Here is a 19,109-nt window from a genome sequence, read left to right on the forward strand (position 1 = left end):
AAGAAAAGGCATTTCTAAGCTCCTTTCCCAAACTTGGAAATAGAGCAAAATAGAAGACCGTTGACAATAAAGAAAATATATTTCTCAGCCCTTACGCAAAACTTATATCCTTTTCATCACAACCATTAGTTACTTGCTGTGAAAAACTGGTGATGGTTTAGAATCTTGTTTGACTGTTTTCTTTCTAGGATCCACTGGCTTAGAGTACCTTCTTTGGTAAGAACTTTTTTTAAAAAACATCATGGCAGCAGGAAAATGTCTATCTGTGGCTAAGTAGATGGATGCACAAAAGGACTTATATTTACATAAAAGAAAATGACAGATGTTTCCTGGGAGTTTGTTGTATATTAATTTGACGTGAGTGTGTGTGTTGGAGGAGAACAAGTGTTAAGAAATTGATGTACAAAACAAGAGCATTCTTCCCACAGTGTCTGAGAAAGGCAGCTCCCGTCTTTGCTGAGAAACCAACTCTTTCATTACCCTTAATTATTTACCCCTATACTTTTAAATTGGGACTCACTACAGAACATGCGGAGCTTCTACCAAACTTAATTACATTTCCCTTCATCGTCCCTGAGAGAAATGTCACCATCCAGAAATGCAGTTGCCCAGGGAGAGGAACTTCTAAAACAAGGACTCATCACTCCAAATGCTACCCACTCCCTCCCCCACACCTCTCATCTTACCAAGTAATACCCAGATACATTATTTCCTGGCTTAAACCGGCTGCATCAGTAAGAAGGGACATTCTTCATGTGTTATTGCAAAGTAAATCTCTGTCATCTGCATAATCTTGTGGGAGAAGGGAGAAGTTGCATTGTTCACTACTAGAAAAGTCATTTTTAGAGTAATGAAACTCTATAATGATATTATAAACATGAGAAATTATTATAGATTTCAGGCCCAAACAAAATGGACCATTTAGCCGGATGGACAATTTTCAAGTCTAAAGGTCACTAAGAGATTCGAAAACATGGAGTCCAGACACCTTAAGTTCAAATTTCAATTTGCATCTTGTTTGTCAGCTGAAAGATAACCCCTAAAAGAATTTTAAGTAAAATGAACAGATCTTCATAGCATAGACAGGCGATAAGATCTTGACAATGATAACTGTGAAAGACTTTGATTTCACAGCCAACAGGATGAAGTATATCTATCATATCTACCCATGCAACTCTACTTACCATTAGGTAGGTTTCTGCAAAGGGAGAACATACAATTGGAAGATAAATAAACTGGAAATTTAAATAAACACTGGGGTAGTGAGGAGGGGGATGTAGGATTTACAGAGCACACCTGCATGAAATACAGCCGATTCAGATAAACATGGAAGGGTCTCACACTTTCATTGGTTTAAAAATGCACCTTACAGTGTAGGAGGAAAAATTCACTAGGTAACAAACAAAGCACTTAGAATCAATGGTTTCTCTGCTACTGTCTCACTCACCTCTTGGTGGAGAGAGGAGAACTACTTGCAAGGAATCAGCCACAGAATGAGTGGGAAGGACAGGCCAGGGATGGAAGCTGGAGATGCAAGGCGCTTTTAAAGAACAGCCAGGACAGCAGGAGGTATTGGGCAGGGGAGAGGCGGGCAGCACTTTTTCACTGCCATTCAAGACCAGAAAGGACCATTTGGGATGAACTGAGGCTCAGCGGCGGACTGACCTCACTATCACAGGGCTCCAAGTGCTAGTGGGCAAGACCTTGTGCCTTCCACATCCCACTTACACAGCAAGGGCTTTGCTAACCATCAGGATTTAGCAACTGATGCAAATAAAAAAAAATAAGTAAAGAGCTTTGATGTGGAGATTTTAACATCCTCTCCGTTCATGTATCTGTTCTTATTTTTCTCAGATGCTTAAGAAAACCAAGGGGAGAAAAAAGCTAAAACTAGAAAAAGGGTAGAAACAACTTCTCTCTTTGTCCAAGTAAATCAAAGCTTTGTTTGGAAGACTCAACTGTCAGTTCCTCGCCTTGTTATTTCTAACACAGGGCTTCCCAACTTTCTACAGTACAAAACCATTCTGTCCTCACCTGGAGGGTGATGCTAGGGAGGTGAAGATAGGGGACAGATGAGAATCCTTCTAGCTGGACAAAGCTACTGAAGGAGAGTGTGCGTGTGTGTGTCACGCGCGCGTGCCCATGCACACGTTTGGTGAAAGACAGTTGCTTTTTTCCTTCATGTTTCTAGAGCAAGAGAGCAAAGAGAACTACATAGGGCACATAGGTAAGGAAATCATTATAAGTAAAACAGATTAAGCGTAAGCTCTATGAATGGAGGAATTATGTGTGGTTTTTTCATTGCCATTGCCCACCATCTGCTGCAATGGGGCACGTGGTAGGCGTTCCATAAACGTATTTTCAATTGGTCATTTGAAATAATAAGAGACACTAAGAATTCTGAAAATATGGCTACATTAAATAGAATGCCTTCTGATACCTCCAGTTGGCACCTCAAATACAGCCTGATTCAAATAGCCATTGTTGACCAGGTGAGGTGGCTTATGCCTGTAGTTCCAGCACTTTGGGAGGCTGAGTTGGGTGGATCACTTGAAGTCAGGAGTTCGAGACCAGCCTGGCCAACATGGTGAAACCCTACCTCCACCAAAAACACAAAAAAATTAGCTGGGCATGGTGATGCATGCCTGTAACTTGGGAGGCTGATGCAGGAGAATCATTCAGACTCAGGATGCGCAGGTTGCAGTGAGCCGAGATCGCACCACTGCACTCCAGCCTAGGCAACAGAAAAAGACTCTGTCTCAAAAATAAATAAATAAATAAATAAATGAATAACAACTATGGTGATCACACCTGAATCTAAACCATTAGGAATGGTGTAGAGCAGGTTGTACTCTACACACAACCCACTTATTTTCACAGACCACCTGGCAAATGGAGCTAGGGATCTACAATTTTAAGTTCAATGTACTCTGAGCAAAGACATTTTGCAAAATGTTCGGGACAATACATGGAGAAGTGATAAATACATGAATCATCACGATAATCACACAGCATATATTAAATGCTATAGAGATATTTTGCATGTAGAATTCTGAAAGTTGCAAGATCAGTTACATAATACTTTCAAGCCTCTCTCCTTGTGATGCTGATTCTCCTTTTAACGTGTTCTTTTAATGACTTCTGTCCACTCCTTTCTCTACTTAGTGGTTCCCTGAGAGGAACTGTACAGCCTCTTCCTAAAATAGTCACTTTGATATGTGTAATTCTCCAAACTGTTTCCAAATACTAGAGAAGAATGAAGGCATTGCAAGTGCTAAATAAATTAATCCTTAAAGTAACAGAAATAAATAAAACAATAATTGATATGAACATATGGTTAAAATTCCAACGCCTAACCAAAGTTAAGTACACTCCCATTAAGGATTGGGTTTACCAGTTTCCTCTACTTACACATTCATTTCCTGCACATTCTCAGCTGCAAAATAAAAGGTCTTGATCTGTGGATGGCTGATCTTAAAAGCACTTGAAGGAGGAAAAGCACAAACACATAAAAAATTAGTGTTTATAGTCAACAATGGATCTGAAAATAAATCAGTAAACCATAAGCTTCGTAAATTTGTCTGCTTTCTTCATAAATTTACAAAAAATAATTTGGTAATATTAAATACCTATTGTCTAGTCTCTATTTCGTATAGGGAATTGAGAGTCAATTTTTATGTCAGAATATCCAGAACAGGGCTGAGTCTTAGCTGGTCAGTAGTTTCCATTTAAAATATATAGGCATAACCTTTTCCTCTCACTTGCTAACTGCTTTGCTATAAAGATACAATAAATTCAATTTTAAAGTGATAGAAATGTCACTTCAAAATATTCAGAACAACTACTTCAAGCAAGGTATTTCTTCACTTTCAATCAAATATACAGAAGAATTTTTATAGGAAAATAATCAGGTATGGAACATCCACTCTGCAGCAACACATCAGAAATCTTATCCAAGGCATCCTTTGTTAGTAAAAGAGAAATATGAAATAGATTTTAGTATAAAAGAAAAGTAGAAAACATTGAAGATAACAAACAAGAAGTGTTTCCACTTCGACCTTTAGGCAGGAAGTCCTGCAGCACAGCACAGGCCAGGGTTTTTGTCAATAGTCAATCATTTTCAAACCACAAGAATCAACACTGGACATGTGCAACCACACCACAGAGGCAAAGACTTAAAGTTAACACCAGTTTACTAATCTTGTTAAAAGTACTCAATTGCTGCAACTAGTAACATAGGACAAAAAGGAAAGCCCCCTTCTGATAAGACTGGAAAAGATGTCAAAGGTTGAAGAAATAATAAGAAAAAGGTGGAAATGGACACATATGCAAAATATAGCAGCCTGCTATCATGGGAAGAGCACTTGAATGAAAGTCTAGATACCTGGGTTTACAGCCAGCCCTCTCATGAGATCTAAGCAGGTCACAGACTCTTTGGGCTGTTTCCTTCTCAGGAAAACCAGGACCATGAGCTGGTGATTTTTTTGGTCCCTGTCAGTTCTCAAATATTTTGGATTTAAATTAGATCAGAGTGTAATCTCTAAGCTTAAGACATCTCAGAAAATTCAATTGCAAGGGTGCATCTGATTAACTCCATGAACTAAGAAAGAGAATCTGGTCTTGCTGGCATATCTGCAACTCGGGTGAGTCCTATTTAACTGCTTGTTCTTTTCTTTACTAGAACTGAAGCTTGACATCTGACCTCCCTGCCAGTCCTGGAGGGGTTTTATTCCATCACAGACACAGTCATCAACAACAGTCCATGCCAAGGCTTCATGGGGGTTTTAAAATCCATCTGCTCCACAAAACAAAACTTCCAGAAAATGATAGGTTAAATGCTTTTATTTCTATGTAGGGTGCCAACCCATAATGCTCCAAAATCTCAGACATTCCAATGTTACCTTCACTCACTTCTAAATTATGAAAAGATAGTATCCTGGCTCAGAGTTTTGTGGAAGATGAGAGACAACTTACTGTTTTTTCTTGCATTCGGATGCTCTTTCTACAGTGAAATCAGGCAGGTTGACAAATCCATCAGCTTTCTCTGCCTGAAACAAACACATACCACAAATAGGAATGAATGCATCAATCTTGGGGATTTGTGTATTGAGATCATGTACATGGAATAGGGATGGTATAAATGAAATGAGGGAGAATCAAGAGATACCACCCTGAATCACCATGGAGGTGCCCCAGATACACAATTCATGAGAAAAAAATTAATGTTTTCCTGACAAGTCACTCAGAATCTTTCCATGAGAAGTGACATGACATGACAGAGCTTAGGGATGGTCACCATATAGCAGGCATAGGACCTGCCTCCACCCGCTATGTCTCCGTGGAAAACATAGCTAACCAAACAGAGTCTTATGTCTGCTGAGCCCGTCAGCATCTATAGCATCTTCTATTCCTACTACTCTAGTCAGCTAGCACATAGGAAGAAACCTAACTCACATTCTTGATATATATGGTACCCAGAGCCCTGACTTTGGAGTTAGCAAATCTGCATTCCTATCATGGATCGACCACTTACTGGTTGTTATGATTTAAATGAGCTCAGATAAACAAAACAGCTAAGAGTCACTCAACACACATTATTTCCCCTCCCAAGTCTGTAGGCAGGGCCTTGGGGATTAAATCACAGAGCTACATCTTTCAGAACCTCAGTCCCATCGTTGATTCCTGGGGATTCTTTCTACAAAGAAAAGACTGTAGAAGAAAATTACATTTATGAGGACATAGCATAAATGTCACTTTACATCAGCAAAAACATGTATAGGAAATATAATCACTGTCCCACCTCTCTAAGAATTTGTTGATCTGTGTTTTACAAATAAAGTTTAACTAAGCCATGATGAAGTTAGATTGTTTGTCACCCATAGAATTCAAATCTTCTCGCGTCTACACTGATGTCTCTGAGTACAGAAATAGAATCCACAAGATTAAACATAAATGAGTCTGTGGTTACTGGGAGATGAGTAAAAATGGATTTCGAAAATACAATCTTAATTTTACAAGTTGGCTAGCTATTAAGTTAGTGTCATGGGTGCTTTTAGTTTACTTGATCATTCTGCTCTTTCCTTTATTGTCAACTAGAGTGCAACTTGCATTCTTTTCTTCGGAAAAATTAAACGGTGAAGCATCTAACCCTATGCCCATCTTCTCTCTCTTATGTGACTCAACTCATCTAAATTCTTCATCTGAAATGCCTTCTTCTTATAAGATTCAAAACTCAAGGCTGGGTGCAGTGGTTCATGCCTGTAATTCCAGCACTTTGGGAGGTTGAGACGGGTGGATCACTAGAGGTAAGGTGTTCAAGATCAGCCCAGTCAACATGGTGAAACCCTGTCTCTACTAAAAATACAAAAAAAAAAAAAAAAAAAAAAAAAAATTTAGCTAGTCATGGTGGTGGGCACCTGCAATTTCAGCTACTTGGGAAGCTGAGGCAGGAGGTTAGCTTGAACCTGGGAGGTAGAGGTTGCAGTGAGCCGAGATCACGCCACTGCACTCCAGTGTGGACAACAGAGTGGGACTCTGTCTTAAAAAAAAAAAAAAAAAAAAATTCAAAATTTAATTCTAATGGATACTCTCTTCTTTAAACATTATTTATGCATATGTGTGTGTATACAGAATGAATATGTATTCATTCATATGTATATTATATATATGCAGCTTCTCTCTTGACAGGCTGCTTAATTACTGGATGCTGATTCTCAAAAAGAATATAAGGTATTCAGAGAATACAGACTAAGTCAACTTTCTGTACAATGCACAGTGCTTCCTGTGGATTCTCAATCAACCTTACAAAAAAGTATAGTTTTGAAAAACTATGTTAGGGCCCATCAATTCCACTTTTAGATCTACAAACTGAGTATCCCTTAATTGAAATGCTTGGCACTGTAAGTGTTTTATATTTCAGAATTTTTCTGATTTGGGGATATTTGCATGTACAAACAAGTCAAGCATCCCAAATGTGAAAATCCAACACCCAATGAATACTCCCTTTGAGCATCATGTTGGTGCTCAAAAACTTTCAGATTTTGGAACATTTTGGATTGGATTTTTGGATTACGGATGCTCAACTGTATGCCCAAAGGAATTGAAAAAGGGTACTCAAATACATGTGCAGCCCTGTTCACAAAGCACTCACAACAGCCAAAAGGTAGAAACAGCCCAAATGCCCATTAACAGACAAATGGATAAATTAATTGTGCTGTATCTATACAATGGAATATTATTCAGCCTTAAAAAAAGAATAAAGTACTAATACATGCTATGTGGATGAATCTCGAAAACCTTGTGTTAAGTGAAAGAAACGAGACACAAAAGCTCATCTCTCATATGATTCAATTTATAGGAAATATCCAGAAGTGGAAATCCAGGGAGACAGAACAAAGCTAATTGGTAGCTACCCAGGGCCTAGGCAGTAGGAAATAGGGAGCAACTGCTCAATGGGTAAGGGGTTTCCTTTTGGGGTGATGAAAATGTTTGGAATCTAGATAGGTGAGGAGGTTGCACAATGTCGTGAATGTATTAAATGCCACTGAATTGCTCACTTTAAAGTAGTTAATGTTAGGTTGTATGACTTTCATCTCAATTTTAAGAATCTATGTTAGGGTAAGGCGTTTTTATGTAAATTTCCATAATTAATTTAGAAAGAAAAAATCACTTAGACTCAGCATTTGTTTCTACTTCCTCCTCCCATTCATTTCCATATGTTCCAGAGAAACCGTAGAGACCAAAACTCCGCCCATGTTGCTAAATCCCCTCTACTGTTTTCAGTCCTCACTTAATTGAACTCTAAGTGGTGCTGTAGCTGCTCTCTCCCTCTGGAGCCACCCTCCTGTTGTGGCCTTTTTGACAACACATTACTGCTGCTCCCCTTTTTTCTCTAACTATGCCTTCTTCTCTTTCATGGGGTCTTGTTCTCCTGTCTATTTCTTAAATGTCAGAGTTCCCTAGAGTTCTGTCCACAGACTTATTCTCTTTTTGTTCCAAAACTCTCTATGGATGATCATACACACTCTCATGGCTTCATCTGTCATCACTGTACACACATATCCAAAACCCATACCTTGTATCACCACTGTCTACATATATCCAAAATCCATATCTCAAACTGGGATTCAATCCAGGAACTCCTGTCCCAGATTTCCAGCTGCCTAGTAAGCCTATTCCCATGGGCCCCACAAGAGTAACAAATCCAAAATCAAACTCATTATCTTACTCCATAAAATGCCTATTCCTTTCTCCTGTGTTCTCCACTTCAGTGAACAATATCACTTTCTAGCCAGTTGCCGAAACAGGACATCTGAGAGACATCCCCAACTCTTCCATTCCCTTCTCGGTGCCCATGCACGTAAACTCAAAGTTGTATTGTTGCTGCATCTGCTCACGGGTCTTCAATCCATCCATTACCTACTGCCTCCTTCAACTTACCCTTAATGTTTTGTTGAATTACTATAAAAGTCTCCTAAACTATTCTCCTTCTCTGTAATTCTGCCCTTTCATCAAATTTAGTGTCCAAATCACAGCCACAGTCACAGCAAATCTTTACATCATGAGCATTCTTCATGGCACTGTTCTGATTAAATACCCTGCACGGTGTCCAGTTGCCCTCGGGTCAACTCTAAATGCCTCAGCAGAGGATTTAGACCCTTTATACTCAAGCCCTGATTAGTTCCACAATTTCATCTCTCCCCCTCCCCCATTTAGCCAAAGCCAAACAGAAAAATCAAAAACAAAGGAAAGACAATACTTCTGGCCAGGTGCAGTGGCTCACGCCTGTAATCCCAGCACTTTGGGAGGCCAAGGTAGGCAGATCACCTGAGGTTAGGAGTTTGAGACTAGTTTGGCCAACATGGTGAAACTCCATCTCTACTAAAAATTGCAAAAAGTAGCCAGGCATGGTGGTGGACACCTGTAATCACGGCCACTTAGGAGGCTGAAGCTGAGGCAGGAGAATCGCTTGAACCAGGAGGCAGAAGTTGCAGTGAGCCGAGATCACACCATTGCACTCCAGCCTGGGAAACAGAGCTAAACTCTGTCTCGAAACAAAAAAAAAAAACAATTAACAAACAAAATAATAAAAAAAGAAAAAACAATAGTTCCATGGAGCTGAATTAGAATCAGCACCCAATTTATGGCATGATTAGTTTCTAGAAAACTCATTTTCAGTACAATAAATCTATCTCAAATGATATAATACACAAATCAATCAACAAAAATGTAACATACCTACATACACTTTTAGTAATATTTTTATTCATCTAAAAATAAAATTGGCCAGGCTCAGTGGCTCACACCTGTAATCCCAGCACTTTTGGAGGCCAAAGTGGAAGGATCACTTGAGCCCAGGAGTTCAAGACCAGCCTGGGCAACATGGTGAAATCCCATCTCTGCAAAGGTATAAAAATTAGCCGAGTATGGTGGCACACGCCTGTATTCCCAGCTACTTGAGAGGCTGAGGTGGGAGAATCACCTGAGCCCAGAGGTTGAGGCTGTCATGGGTTGTGATCACACCACTGCACTCCAGCCTGGGTGACAAAGTTAAAATGTGTCTCAAAAAAATAATAATAATAACTAATTAAATCTAATCAATGTAAAAAATAAATGGTAAATCTTCATTTGGGTGGATTCCTTTTCTGCATAAGTGAAACAGCTGACATTCCCTTAAATAGGAGCCTAAATACGTTTGGGTGAAAACACCTTAGTGTTTCCCCAGGAAATTATCACTTTAAAAGCAGAAGCTTTTTTTTTGTATTCTGAAGACAGTTGAGTTATATTCAAAATCACAGATAATTTATGTCAAAAACGGTCCTTGCTTATTTGACTTGCAAAAAAAAAAATGCCTCAAAAATGACAATCACACAGGGCAAATCCTGAGAGAATGACAGTTTTCTTCTCTTCCTCCTCCTTTTCCTCCTCCTACGTTTCTCCAGATCCCTTGTTGCCTATTATATTAACTAAAATGAGTTTGTTGAATGAGATCCTTCTTCTTCAATTCCTAACTTTCTAAAAAGTTTCTTGCAGGTGGCCAAATGGGGTGGCTCACGCCTGTAAACTCAGCACTTTGGGAGGCCGAGGCAGAAGGATCACTTGAGCTCAGGAGTTCAAGACCAGCCCAGGCAACACAGGGAGACCTTGTCTCTACTGAAAAAAAAAAAAAAAAAAAAAAAAAAAAAAAAAGGTTTCCTCCAGGTTCTATATGGGTACCTGCAAGTTTCCCTCGAAATCCTGATATCATAAAAAACTTGTTCTCCTGCCAGAGGTATCAAACCCATCCTTTGGCCATTGTGCAAACTTCTCTTTCCAAATCTAATCTTAAATTCAGAAGAAACACATTCCTTTTACTGTATTTAGTTATCTGGTTGTTTGCCTGCTTCTCCAGTGGATTGTGAGTACCTTGAAGGTAATAACTGTGTTGTTCATACATTTACTTATAAGGTATGGAATAAGTACATGTAAAATAAATAAATACATTTTATGAATGAATGAACGAACTATAATCTTTTTCCTCTAACAATAAAGTGTTAAAATGAGATGCAGAAGGTAGTGTGAAAAAGTTTGACAGTTTCTTTTTTTTTTTTTTTTCAGACGGGAGTCTCTCTCTGTGTTGCCCAGGCTGGAGTGCAGTGGCGCGATCTTGGCTCACTGCAAGCTCCGCCTCCTGGGTTCACGCCATTCTCCTGCCTCAGCCTCCCTAGTAGCTGACACTACAGGCACCCACCACCATACCTGGCTAATTTTTTGTATTTTTTTTAGTAGAGACGAGGTTTCACTGTGTTAACCAGGATAGTCTCGATCTCCTGACCTCGTGATCGGCCTGCCTCAGCCTCCCAAAGTGCTGGGATTACAGGCGTGAGCCACCACACTCAGCAGTTCGGCAGTTTCTAAAAAATGTAAGCATATAATTACCATACAACTGAGCAATTCTACCCCTATCCAAGAGGAACGGATAAAAATGCCCATGCAAAGGTTTGTGTGCAAATCATTACAGCAGCGTTATTCATAATAACCCAGAACTGGAAACAGCCTAAATGCCCATCAACTACTAAATAGAGTAGGACACAGCCATACGATGAAATGCTATGTAATCATGAAAAGGAGCAAACCACTGACACTTGCTGAAACATGAATGAACCCTGAAAACATTCTGCTAAGTGAAAGTGAAACACAAGTGATCACTTATGACTGTGTGATTCCATTTCCATGAAATGTCCAGAAAGGGCAAATCTATAGAGACAGAAAGCAGGACAGTGGTTGCCTGGGGTTAGGGGTGGGCATTAACTGTAAATAGGGATGGAGGATCTTATTGGTACAATAAAAATTATTTAAAACTGTTTTATTATGATGGTTGCACCACTCAGTAAATCTACCAAAAATGGATGAACTGCAAATTTGAATAGTGTGAACTTTATGATACATAAAATGTACCTTAATACAGCTGTTTTTAAAAACATGAGGTGTAGAAGAAGTTTGGAGAATAATATGCAAATGAAATCTCTCCTAGTTGGCCATCAGTGAGACTTGGAAGCAGGTGAAATAGGAGGCTTCTGACAATCCCACTGACGATTCAGTATGATTGGTTCAAACTTCAGATACCAAATTAGGTTTCTATTTCCAATACTCCATGGTTTAGTCTTAACTATAGTTTCAAGCTTGGACTATAGGAATTTTGGAGACACAAATATTTCATGCAATGTTTGCCATACTTCAGACATTTGTAAAAATTAACTAAAATAGAACATTAAATTTTAATGTTTAAATGGCAGAGCACAGAGGCTTTTTAGGACAGTGAAAATACACTGTATTTTTTTAAAACTGGATATATGTCATTATACATTTGTCCAAACCCACAGAATGTACAACACCAAGAGTGAACCCAGGATGAACTATGGAGTCTGGGTGACAATGATGTGTCAATGTCGGCTCATCAATGATAATAAATCTCCCATGCAGATGGAGATATTGATGATGGGGAGGTTGTGCATGAGTATGGGCAGGGAGTAGATGGGCAATAGCTGTACCTTCCTCTTAATTTTGCTGTGAGCCTAAAACTGCTCTAAAAAGATAAAGTATTTTAGAAATTAACTAAAATAGGACATCAGATTTTAGAATTTAAATGCAAAAATAAGTGTTCATTACCATGATAACATTTGGCCTTTTTATACCACAAACATTTTGGAAAATATACAAAATTACTTCTTAGGTACCTACACATGTCAGAAAAGCAGAAAGGCTGACCAGGAGAAATGAGAGTGACGTGTATTCGCGAGTCTAAGTAGGTCAAAGAAGACCAAGCCAGAAGCAGATGAATGGTAATATAGGAAACTGTCATGTAGTTCCTGGTTAAAAAATGAAAAGTAATATTCTCTCTCTACTTTCAATGAAACCATAGTTCCTTAATTCTAAAGCCCTGATTTCTTTACACTTCAATAATTCTGAAATCAGAAGGCACCTTAGAATCTATGTATATTTTCATTGCAACGTTTTCTCCCCTAAAACCTGTTATTAAATAAATTTTAGGTCTTCAATAGAATCTTGAATTCAAGGAAAAAATTAGCTAAAAAAAATTCTTTCTAATATACTTTTGTGTTTTAAGGGAATGTAGAATTGAAATTCTTGAAATTACCTTAAGCAAATTTAATGAGGTTACCCAATGATGATCTGAATCAGGAGAAGCTGCAAAAGTCTCCATTTCTCCACGTAAATCTGTTGTTTTCTCAGTTATTCCCCAGAACCCCCAGGGCACTGGAAACAGATGAGGTCTAAACTCTGAGCTGAGCTGCCCATTCTCATGCCACCTTAGAACAGTTGTCACTAGATTCTCACACTACACACACACTCATGACCACTAGAGAAATCTGAATTATATTCTTTAAAATAGAAAGTGCAAGTAAATGGAGATCGAAGAAAAGATAGTTTAAAATTCACTGTAAAAGTTCTAGTTCTATGGAGAAATAGTCATTCTTACACATTGCTAGTGGTAATGCAAAATGGAACTCAACAGAAGGAAACTGGATAATAATCAGCAAAAACGCACTTGCCCATTGACCCAGAAATTCCATTTCTGGGATCTGTCCTAACTATACCTTGGAGAATATATGGAATGACATGTGCATTGCAGCATTGTTTGTATTTACAAAGGATTGCAAAGAATGCAAATGCCTATCATCAGGGGACAGTTGAATACACTACGGCATCCACACACAGTGAATAACTATGAAAAGTGCCATACGACACATACAGCAATCTCTAGGACATAGTGAGAGAAAAAGTAAGGTTCAGTACTATATATGCAATATGCTAATTTTGTGTAAGAAAGGAGGATGGGATTTGACTCAATATACACACTTGCTGTATTTGCGAAAAGAAACATGGAAAAATAAACCAAAAACAAACAGAAAAGGGGGAAGAAAGAGGATAGAGAACAGAGATGCAAAGGAGACTGACTTGGTTGTAACTTGTTACAGTTTTGACTTTGGAATCGGGTACATGATTGATTTTTTAAATCAAAAACAAACATGAAAAAGAAAAACAATTCTCGAAATTAAAAACAAATAGAAACAAACCTAACTGAATGTAAACATGGTGACATAGCACTACACAAATAATCATTGCTCTGAGACACCTCAGAACTTTGACTATACATACTTCACGGCACACAGGCTAAGTAAGTACTCTTCGCAATGACATGTTATTGTCATCTTTACATAGTCTTGGTAGGTTTTTCTTTTCTTCCCCTCTAAAATTGTACCGAATCTAAAGCTTCCCTCCTTCTCTCCATACAATAGCATCCATGGCATTGCAGCTCATCTGCCCTTTCCTTTCAGAAAAGGAAAAATGAAGATTAGCACACCAACACAATCTACATTCTGCAACTATCACAGAGAGCTGCACGTATTAGCATCGGGCTGTGACAAGCACTGCACCAAAAGAAAGAAAAAATGTCTGTATTTTATTTTCTTGTAGATATCAGAAGCAGACACGGTAGGGAGTGTGCTTGGAATCCTTTTAAGAAATAATAATCTTGAGTAACATCTAATAAGACCTAACATTTATTGAGTGCTAAGCATATGCCAGTGAGGCAGTACTACGATCACAGCCTTAAAAGGAAAAGTAATCCCATGCCAAGTGCCAGAAGCTAGAACACCAAGCTAGCCTGGCATTATACTATGGGAACCCCCATGTGGTACTATTAAAGTGACAGGACTCAGACGAGGACCCAGCAAACAGTCGAATAATTCTAAAGACAAGACGGAAGAAATTCTTCAGAGCTAAAATAGGTTCAGGAACTGAAATGGGAGGAGGAGAGAATCTGCAGTCAACGCATGGCACAGAAAAAAACAACCCTGGATTTGGAATTAATGTCTCGATGCAAGCCACATACTCTGACATCCCAGGCAGAGTACTTAACTTCTGTGAGCCACTGTCCTCACAGTGAATAAGCAGCTACAACCAGCTTCTCCAGACTAAATAGAAATTAACATAGATGTATGTAATAATGTAAAATTTGATAAAGCTATAAAAAATCCAAGAATTTATTATTACTAGTTTCTAGAAAAGCAGGAAAATGGGTGAAAGGAAAACAAAAGAGAAGGACTGACCCTGAAATTAATGTAAAATAAGGGTCTTTTTTTTTTTTGAGATGGAGTCTTACTCTTGTCACCCAGGCTGGAGCGCAGTGGTGCGATCTCATCTCACCGTAACCTCCGCCTCCCAGGTTCAAGTGATTCTTCTGCCTTAGCCTCCCAAGTAGCTGGGGTTACAGGCACGTGCTGCCATGCCCACCTAATTTTTGTATTTTTAACAGAGACAGGTTTTCGCCATATTGACCAGACTGGTCTCAAACTCCTGGCCTCAAGTGATCTGCCCACCTCGGCCTCCAAAAGTGCAAAATAAGTTTTTTGACTGAGTGCACTGTAAGCTGAGCCCTCCGACTAGCTGTTTCTGTGTCTCAGCTCTCCTCTCTTTTCTTTGCATCAGATTAATGGTTGAAAAAAACATTTTAGATTATTTGGAGAATAATAATGCTAGTAAACTTACTATATTCTTCATGTATTATTTGGGGTATATTTTTACTAAAATATTGTTTCATTTGGGTTTAGCGAACATTACCCTATGAATATAATTAGATTTAGATCCAGAGAGACTTTTTTCTTACAAACACCTAGAAATAGATATTCTACATAGACAACAGTTGGTAAATGTTTTTGGCTAGAAAAAAGGCCCAATTTCCTACAGAACCCAGAGAATCTTGGCATTGATTATAAAAACAGACAGAAAGAATTGATTACGCTAATGAGGATGGTTCTGGGGATACTGAGGCTCCAACAGGGGGAAGAGGGGAGGGTTCTGCAGTAAGGAGATCACTTACTCTCAGTGACCCTGACACATGCCCTGTCCTTACCACCCGGGGCACACTGGCAAGACTTCCTGCACCAGCACCTGCATCTCATTGTGGGAAAGCTTCTCTGGCTGCCCTATTCCACTCTTTCACCTGTACAGAAGTCCTCAGAGATCACTGCTCCCTGGGACGAGCTCTCAACCAGCAACGAATGGGACTTGGGGCAGAAGTGCCCCCAGCTAGGTCAGACACCATGGCTCACACCTGCAATCCAAGCACTTTGAGAGGCCAAGGCAGAAGGATCTCTTGAGGCTAGGAGTTCAAGACCCGCCTGGGCAACATAGTGAGACATCTCTCTAAAAAACATACAAAAATTAGCAAAGCACAACTATGTGCACCTGTAGCCTCAACTATGCAAGAAGCTGAGGCAGGAAGATTGCTTGAGCCCAGGAGTTGGAGGTTGCAGTGAGCTATGATCACACCACCACATTTGAGCCTGGATGACAGTGAGATCCCATCTCTAAAAAAGGAAAAATACATAAGTAAACAAATCAATATCCCAGTTCCTTTTTCCCTTAGTGTGAAAACTCTGGGGTACATGTTTTTCACAGGCTTCCAGGGTTCCCCAGGATGAAACTTTGGTTATCCACAGTCACACCCTGCTTGCTAAGGAGAACTTTATTAACTAACTTTTCTACCCTCTCTCACTTCCCTATTCCCTTTCCGAGTATCTCCTGGGTCACTTCTCAAGTAAACTGCTAGCACCCAAATCCTCTTCTTAAGAGTCTGCTTCTGGGAAACCTAAACCAGGGTGCTATTCCCCTTGCAGAAAACATTCCCTCCCAAGAACAGCCCAACTGCTCAGCACAACAATCCCTCCTTACTATTCCCTCCTAAAAGTCAACCAAGGATATGACTATCTCACTATCACATTACATCATATTTAGATTGGTGACCAAGAAGTGGCTGGCATCCTGTTCTATGCTTTGTAAGTCACCTCTCCTAGCTAGCCACTCACAATCTTTCATTCTCTCCTTATGGAGAAAGAGGGAAAGGGCTCTGAAGTAAGGAGACTTCTTGGAGCAAAATCATATTTTAAGTGAAATTAAGCTACTAGTGAACTTTCAGGTAGTCTGACATACAAAGATAGGAATTACCTTCTGAAATGTAATTTTCAAAAACGATTAAGATGCAAACCTCAAAATTTAATAGAGTGTTGTGTAATTGTTCTCTGCCGTGTAAAAACCTTAGCTTCGGCTCAGTCTCATCTCTGCCCTATTCGTTTGGAAGCTTGAAAATCCCAAATGTGCTATTGTTTTCACATATATGGGCTGGTCTCTGCAACAGCATAGCCAAAAAAAAATGAAAGAAAACAATACATATGAAGGAAAGGTTTTAAATGAATCGTAAGAAATTTGATAAAATCTCACCATTACAGACTAAATTTTATCTCTTGCTATCTAATTCATCTACCATCCATGGTTATTGCATGACTTGGGAGAAGAATAGATAAAGGAGCACCATTTAAGAAAATTTAAAATCAGATGCATTCTCTTTGAATATTAGAGATTTAGAAGTAATAGGCCGGGCATGGTGGCTCATTCCTTAATCCCAGCACTTTGGGAGGGCAAGGTGGGCAGATCACCTGAGGTCAGGAGTTTGAGACCAGCCTGGCCAACATGGCGAAAACCTGTCTCTACTAAAAATACAAAAAATTAGCCAACCATGGTGGCGGGTGCCTACAATCCCAGCTACTCGGGAGGCTAAGGCAGGAGAATCACTTGAACCCAAGAGGCGGAGGTCGCAGTCAGCTGAGATCGTGCCATTGCACTCCAGCCTGGGCGACAAGAGCAAAACTCTGTCTCAAAAAAAAAAAAAAAAAAAAGAAGACAAGGTTAATTCTTTCAAAATCCCAGTCAACACACCACATAATCTTGCCTTCATGCAATGTGAAGTTATCAAATACTTCAGGAACTTTCAAATCTCTTCAAGCTGTTTTCATGAGTTTCATGTGCACTATTAAAATACATCACCACCACCACCATGAAGAAAATCCAGTTCAAAAATGGCAAAAGATATTTCTCCCAATAAGATAAGGAAATGGCCAATAAGCACATGTGAAAGTTGCTCAAGGACAACAGTCATTAGGAAAAGGCAAATCAAAGCCACTGTGTGATGGTACCTCACACCCATTAGGATGGTTACTGTAAATAATTAATTAATTAAGTAACAAGCGCTGGTGAGGATGTAGAGAAACTGAAACCCTTGTGTTCTACGGTTGGGAATGTAAAATAGTGTAGCTGCTATGCAAAATAGCATGGTAGTTCCTCAAAAAAAAAAAAAAAAGATAGAACTACCATATGATCCAGCAATTCCACCTCTAGGTATAAAACCGAGAGAATTGAAAGCAGGGTCTCAAAGAGATATTTGTATGGCCATGTTCACAGCAGCAATATTCACAATAGCCCAAAGGTAGAAGCAATCCAAGTGTCTGTCAACAAATATGAATGAATGAACAAAATGTGGTACACACATCAATGGGATAGGATTCAGCTTAAAAAGGAAGACAATTCTGAGACCTGCTTCAACATGGATGAACCCTGAAGACATTATGCTAAGTAAAATAGATCAGTCATAAAAGGATAAATATTGTATGATTCTACTTACAGGAGGGAACTACAGTAGTCAAATTCATAGAGACAGAGAGTAGAAGGGTGGTTGCCAGCGACTGGGAGGAGAAGGAACGGAGAGTTATTATTTAATAGGTACAGAGTCTCAGTTTTGCAAGATGAGAGTTCTGGAGATGGATGATGCTGACGGTTGCACAGTAATTGGAACTTATTTAATGCCACTCAACTATACCCTTAAAAATGGCTAAGATGGTAAACTTCATTAAAAAAATTAATTTTAAAGTTACTACTCTGAAATCGTTGTCAGTAAAAAATGAAAATGCATTTGCCACGGTGAGTTTTACAAGATTCAAGGTGTGAAAATATCAGTGGCTGACAGGCTGCTAATGAGCACCATCTCTTCCACAGGTAACAGACATCTATTCATGCTTCTGTTGAACAGACACAGAAGCGAGGCCCAGAGATGGTAGGTGGTTTGCCCAGGCCGTCAAGGAGCCTCAGCATCAGGGTAGAATCAAGGTAGAATTAAAATTGGGTGCATTTGCTTTCAAGGGAATGTAGAGATACTACACTGTGAGCCCGGGGATATCTTCCCCTGCAGCGTGCCTTTTCCTTGCATCTTTTCTAAGACATTGTTTCAAACATGCTTCGCTAAATTCTGACTCCTTACAGAAATATTCCAATATTTTTTAAACTTTCCACTGCATAGTTTCCTTTTGAAATCTTCTTGAAATATGCTCCATGGAAGATTAAACACAGCAGCACAGTGACAGATGAGTCTAGTTTGTCTGTAGAAGAGGCAGCTGGAACCTGACCCTTAAAAGAGCTTGCCCGAGACAGATGGTAAATCTTCAAATAAAGACTTCTCAGGAAAATCCTCAAACCTAATGAAAAGTTCAGCTCATCCCATGGGCCACTTTGCATTCTGTTGCTTGGGAAATGCGCCCACACTCTCACCACTAACTCATGTGTTACCTGAACTCTTCCTCCAGGGTGGAAAACTCTGTATTGACAAGTACATAATGTCTTCTAGTCTTTTCCCCTGTCTTATAGCTTAAAATCATCCTTTACATGGGGTCGGTAGGTACATTTTTAGACTTTCCTACACAGGACAGGTCATAGTCACTGAG

The 19,109-nt window shown here is 39.3% G+C and overlaps 1 protein-coding gene across 5 annotated transcripts in view; it reads right to left on the reverse strand.

The window, feature by feature from the left end:
• IPCEF1 (interaction protein for cytohesin exchange factors 1) overlaps window positions 1–19,109 on the reverse strand; it is a 206,888-nt gene that overhangs the window by 61,869 nt on the left and 125,910 nt on the right. For all 5 annotated transcript variants that reach the window (XM_030928346.1, XM_010357563.2, XM_030928347.1 and 2 more), the window contains 2 exons: window positions 4,975–5,048; window positions 3,412–3,483 (listed from right to left, as the gene is read on the reverse strand). In XM_030928346.1, the coding sequence (XP_030784206.1) occupies window positions 3,412–3,483; window positions 4,975–5,048 (146 nt within the window). The remainder of the gene's footprint in view (window positions 1–3,411; window positions 3,484–4,974; window positions 5,049–19,109) is intronic.

Source organism: Rhinopithecus roxellana, chromosome 4 (assembly GCF_007565055.1).
Source record: "Rhinopithecus roxellana isolate Shanxi Qingling chromosome 4, ASM756505v1, whole genome shotgun sequence".
NCBI lineage: Eukaryota > Metazoa > Chordata > Mammalia > Primates > Cercopithecidae > Rhinopithecus > Rhinopithecus roxellana.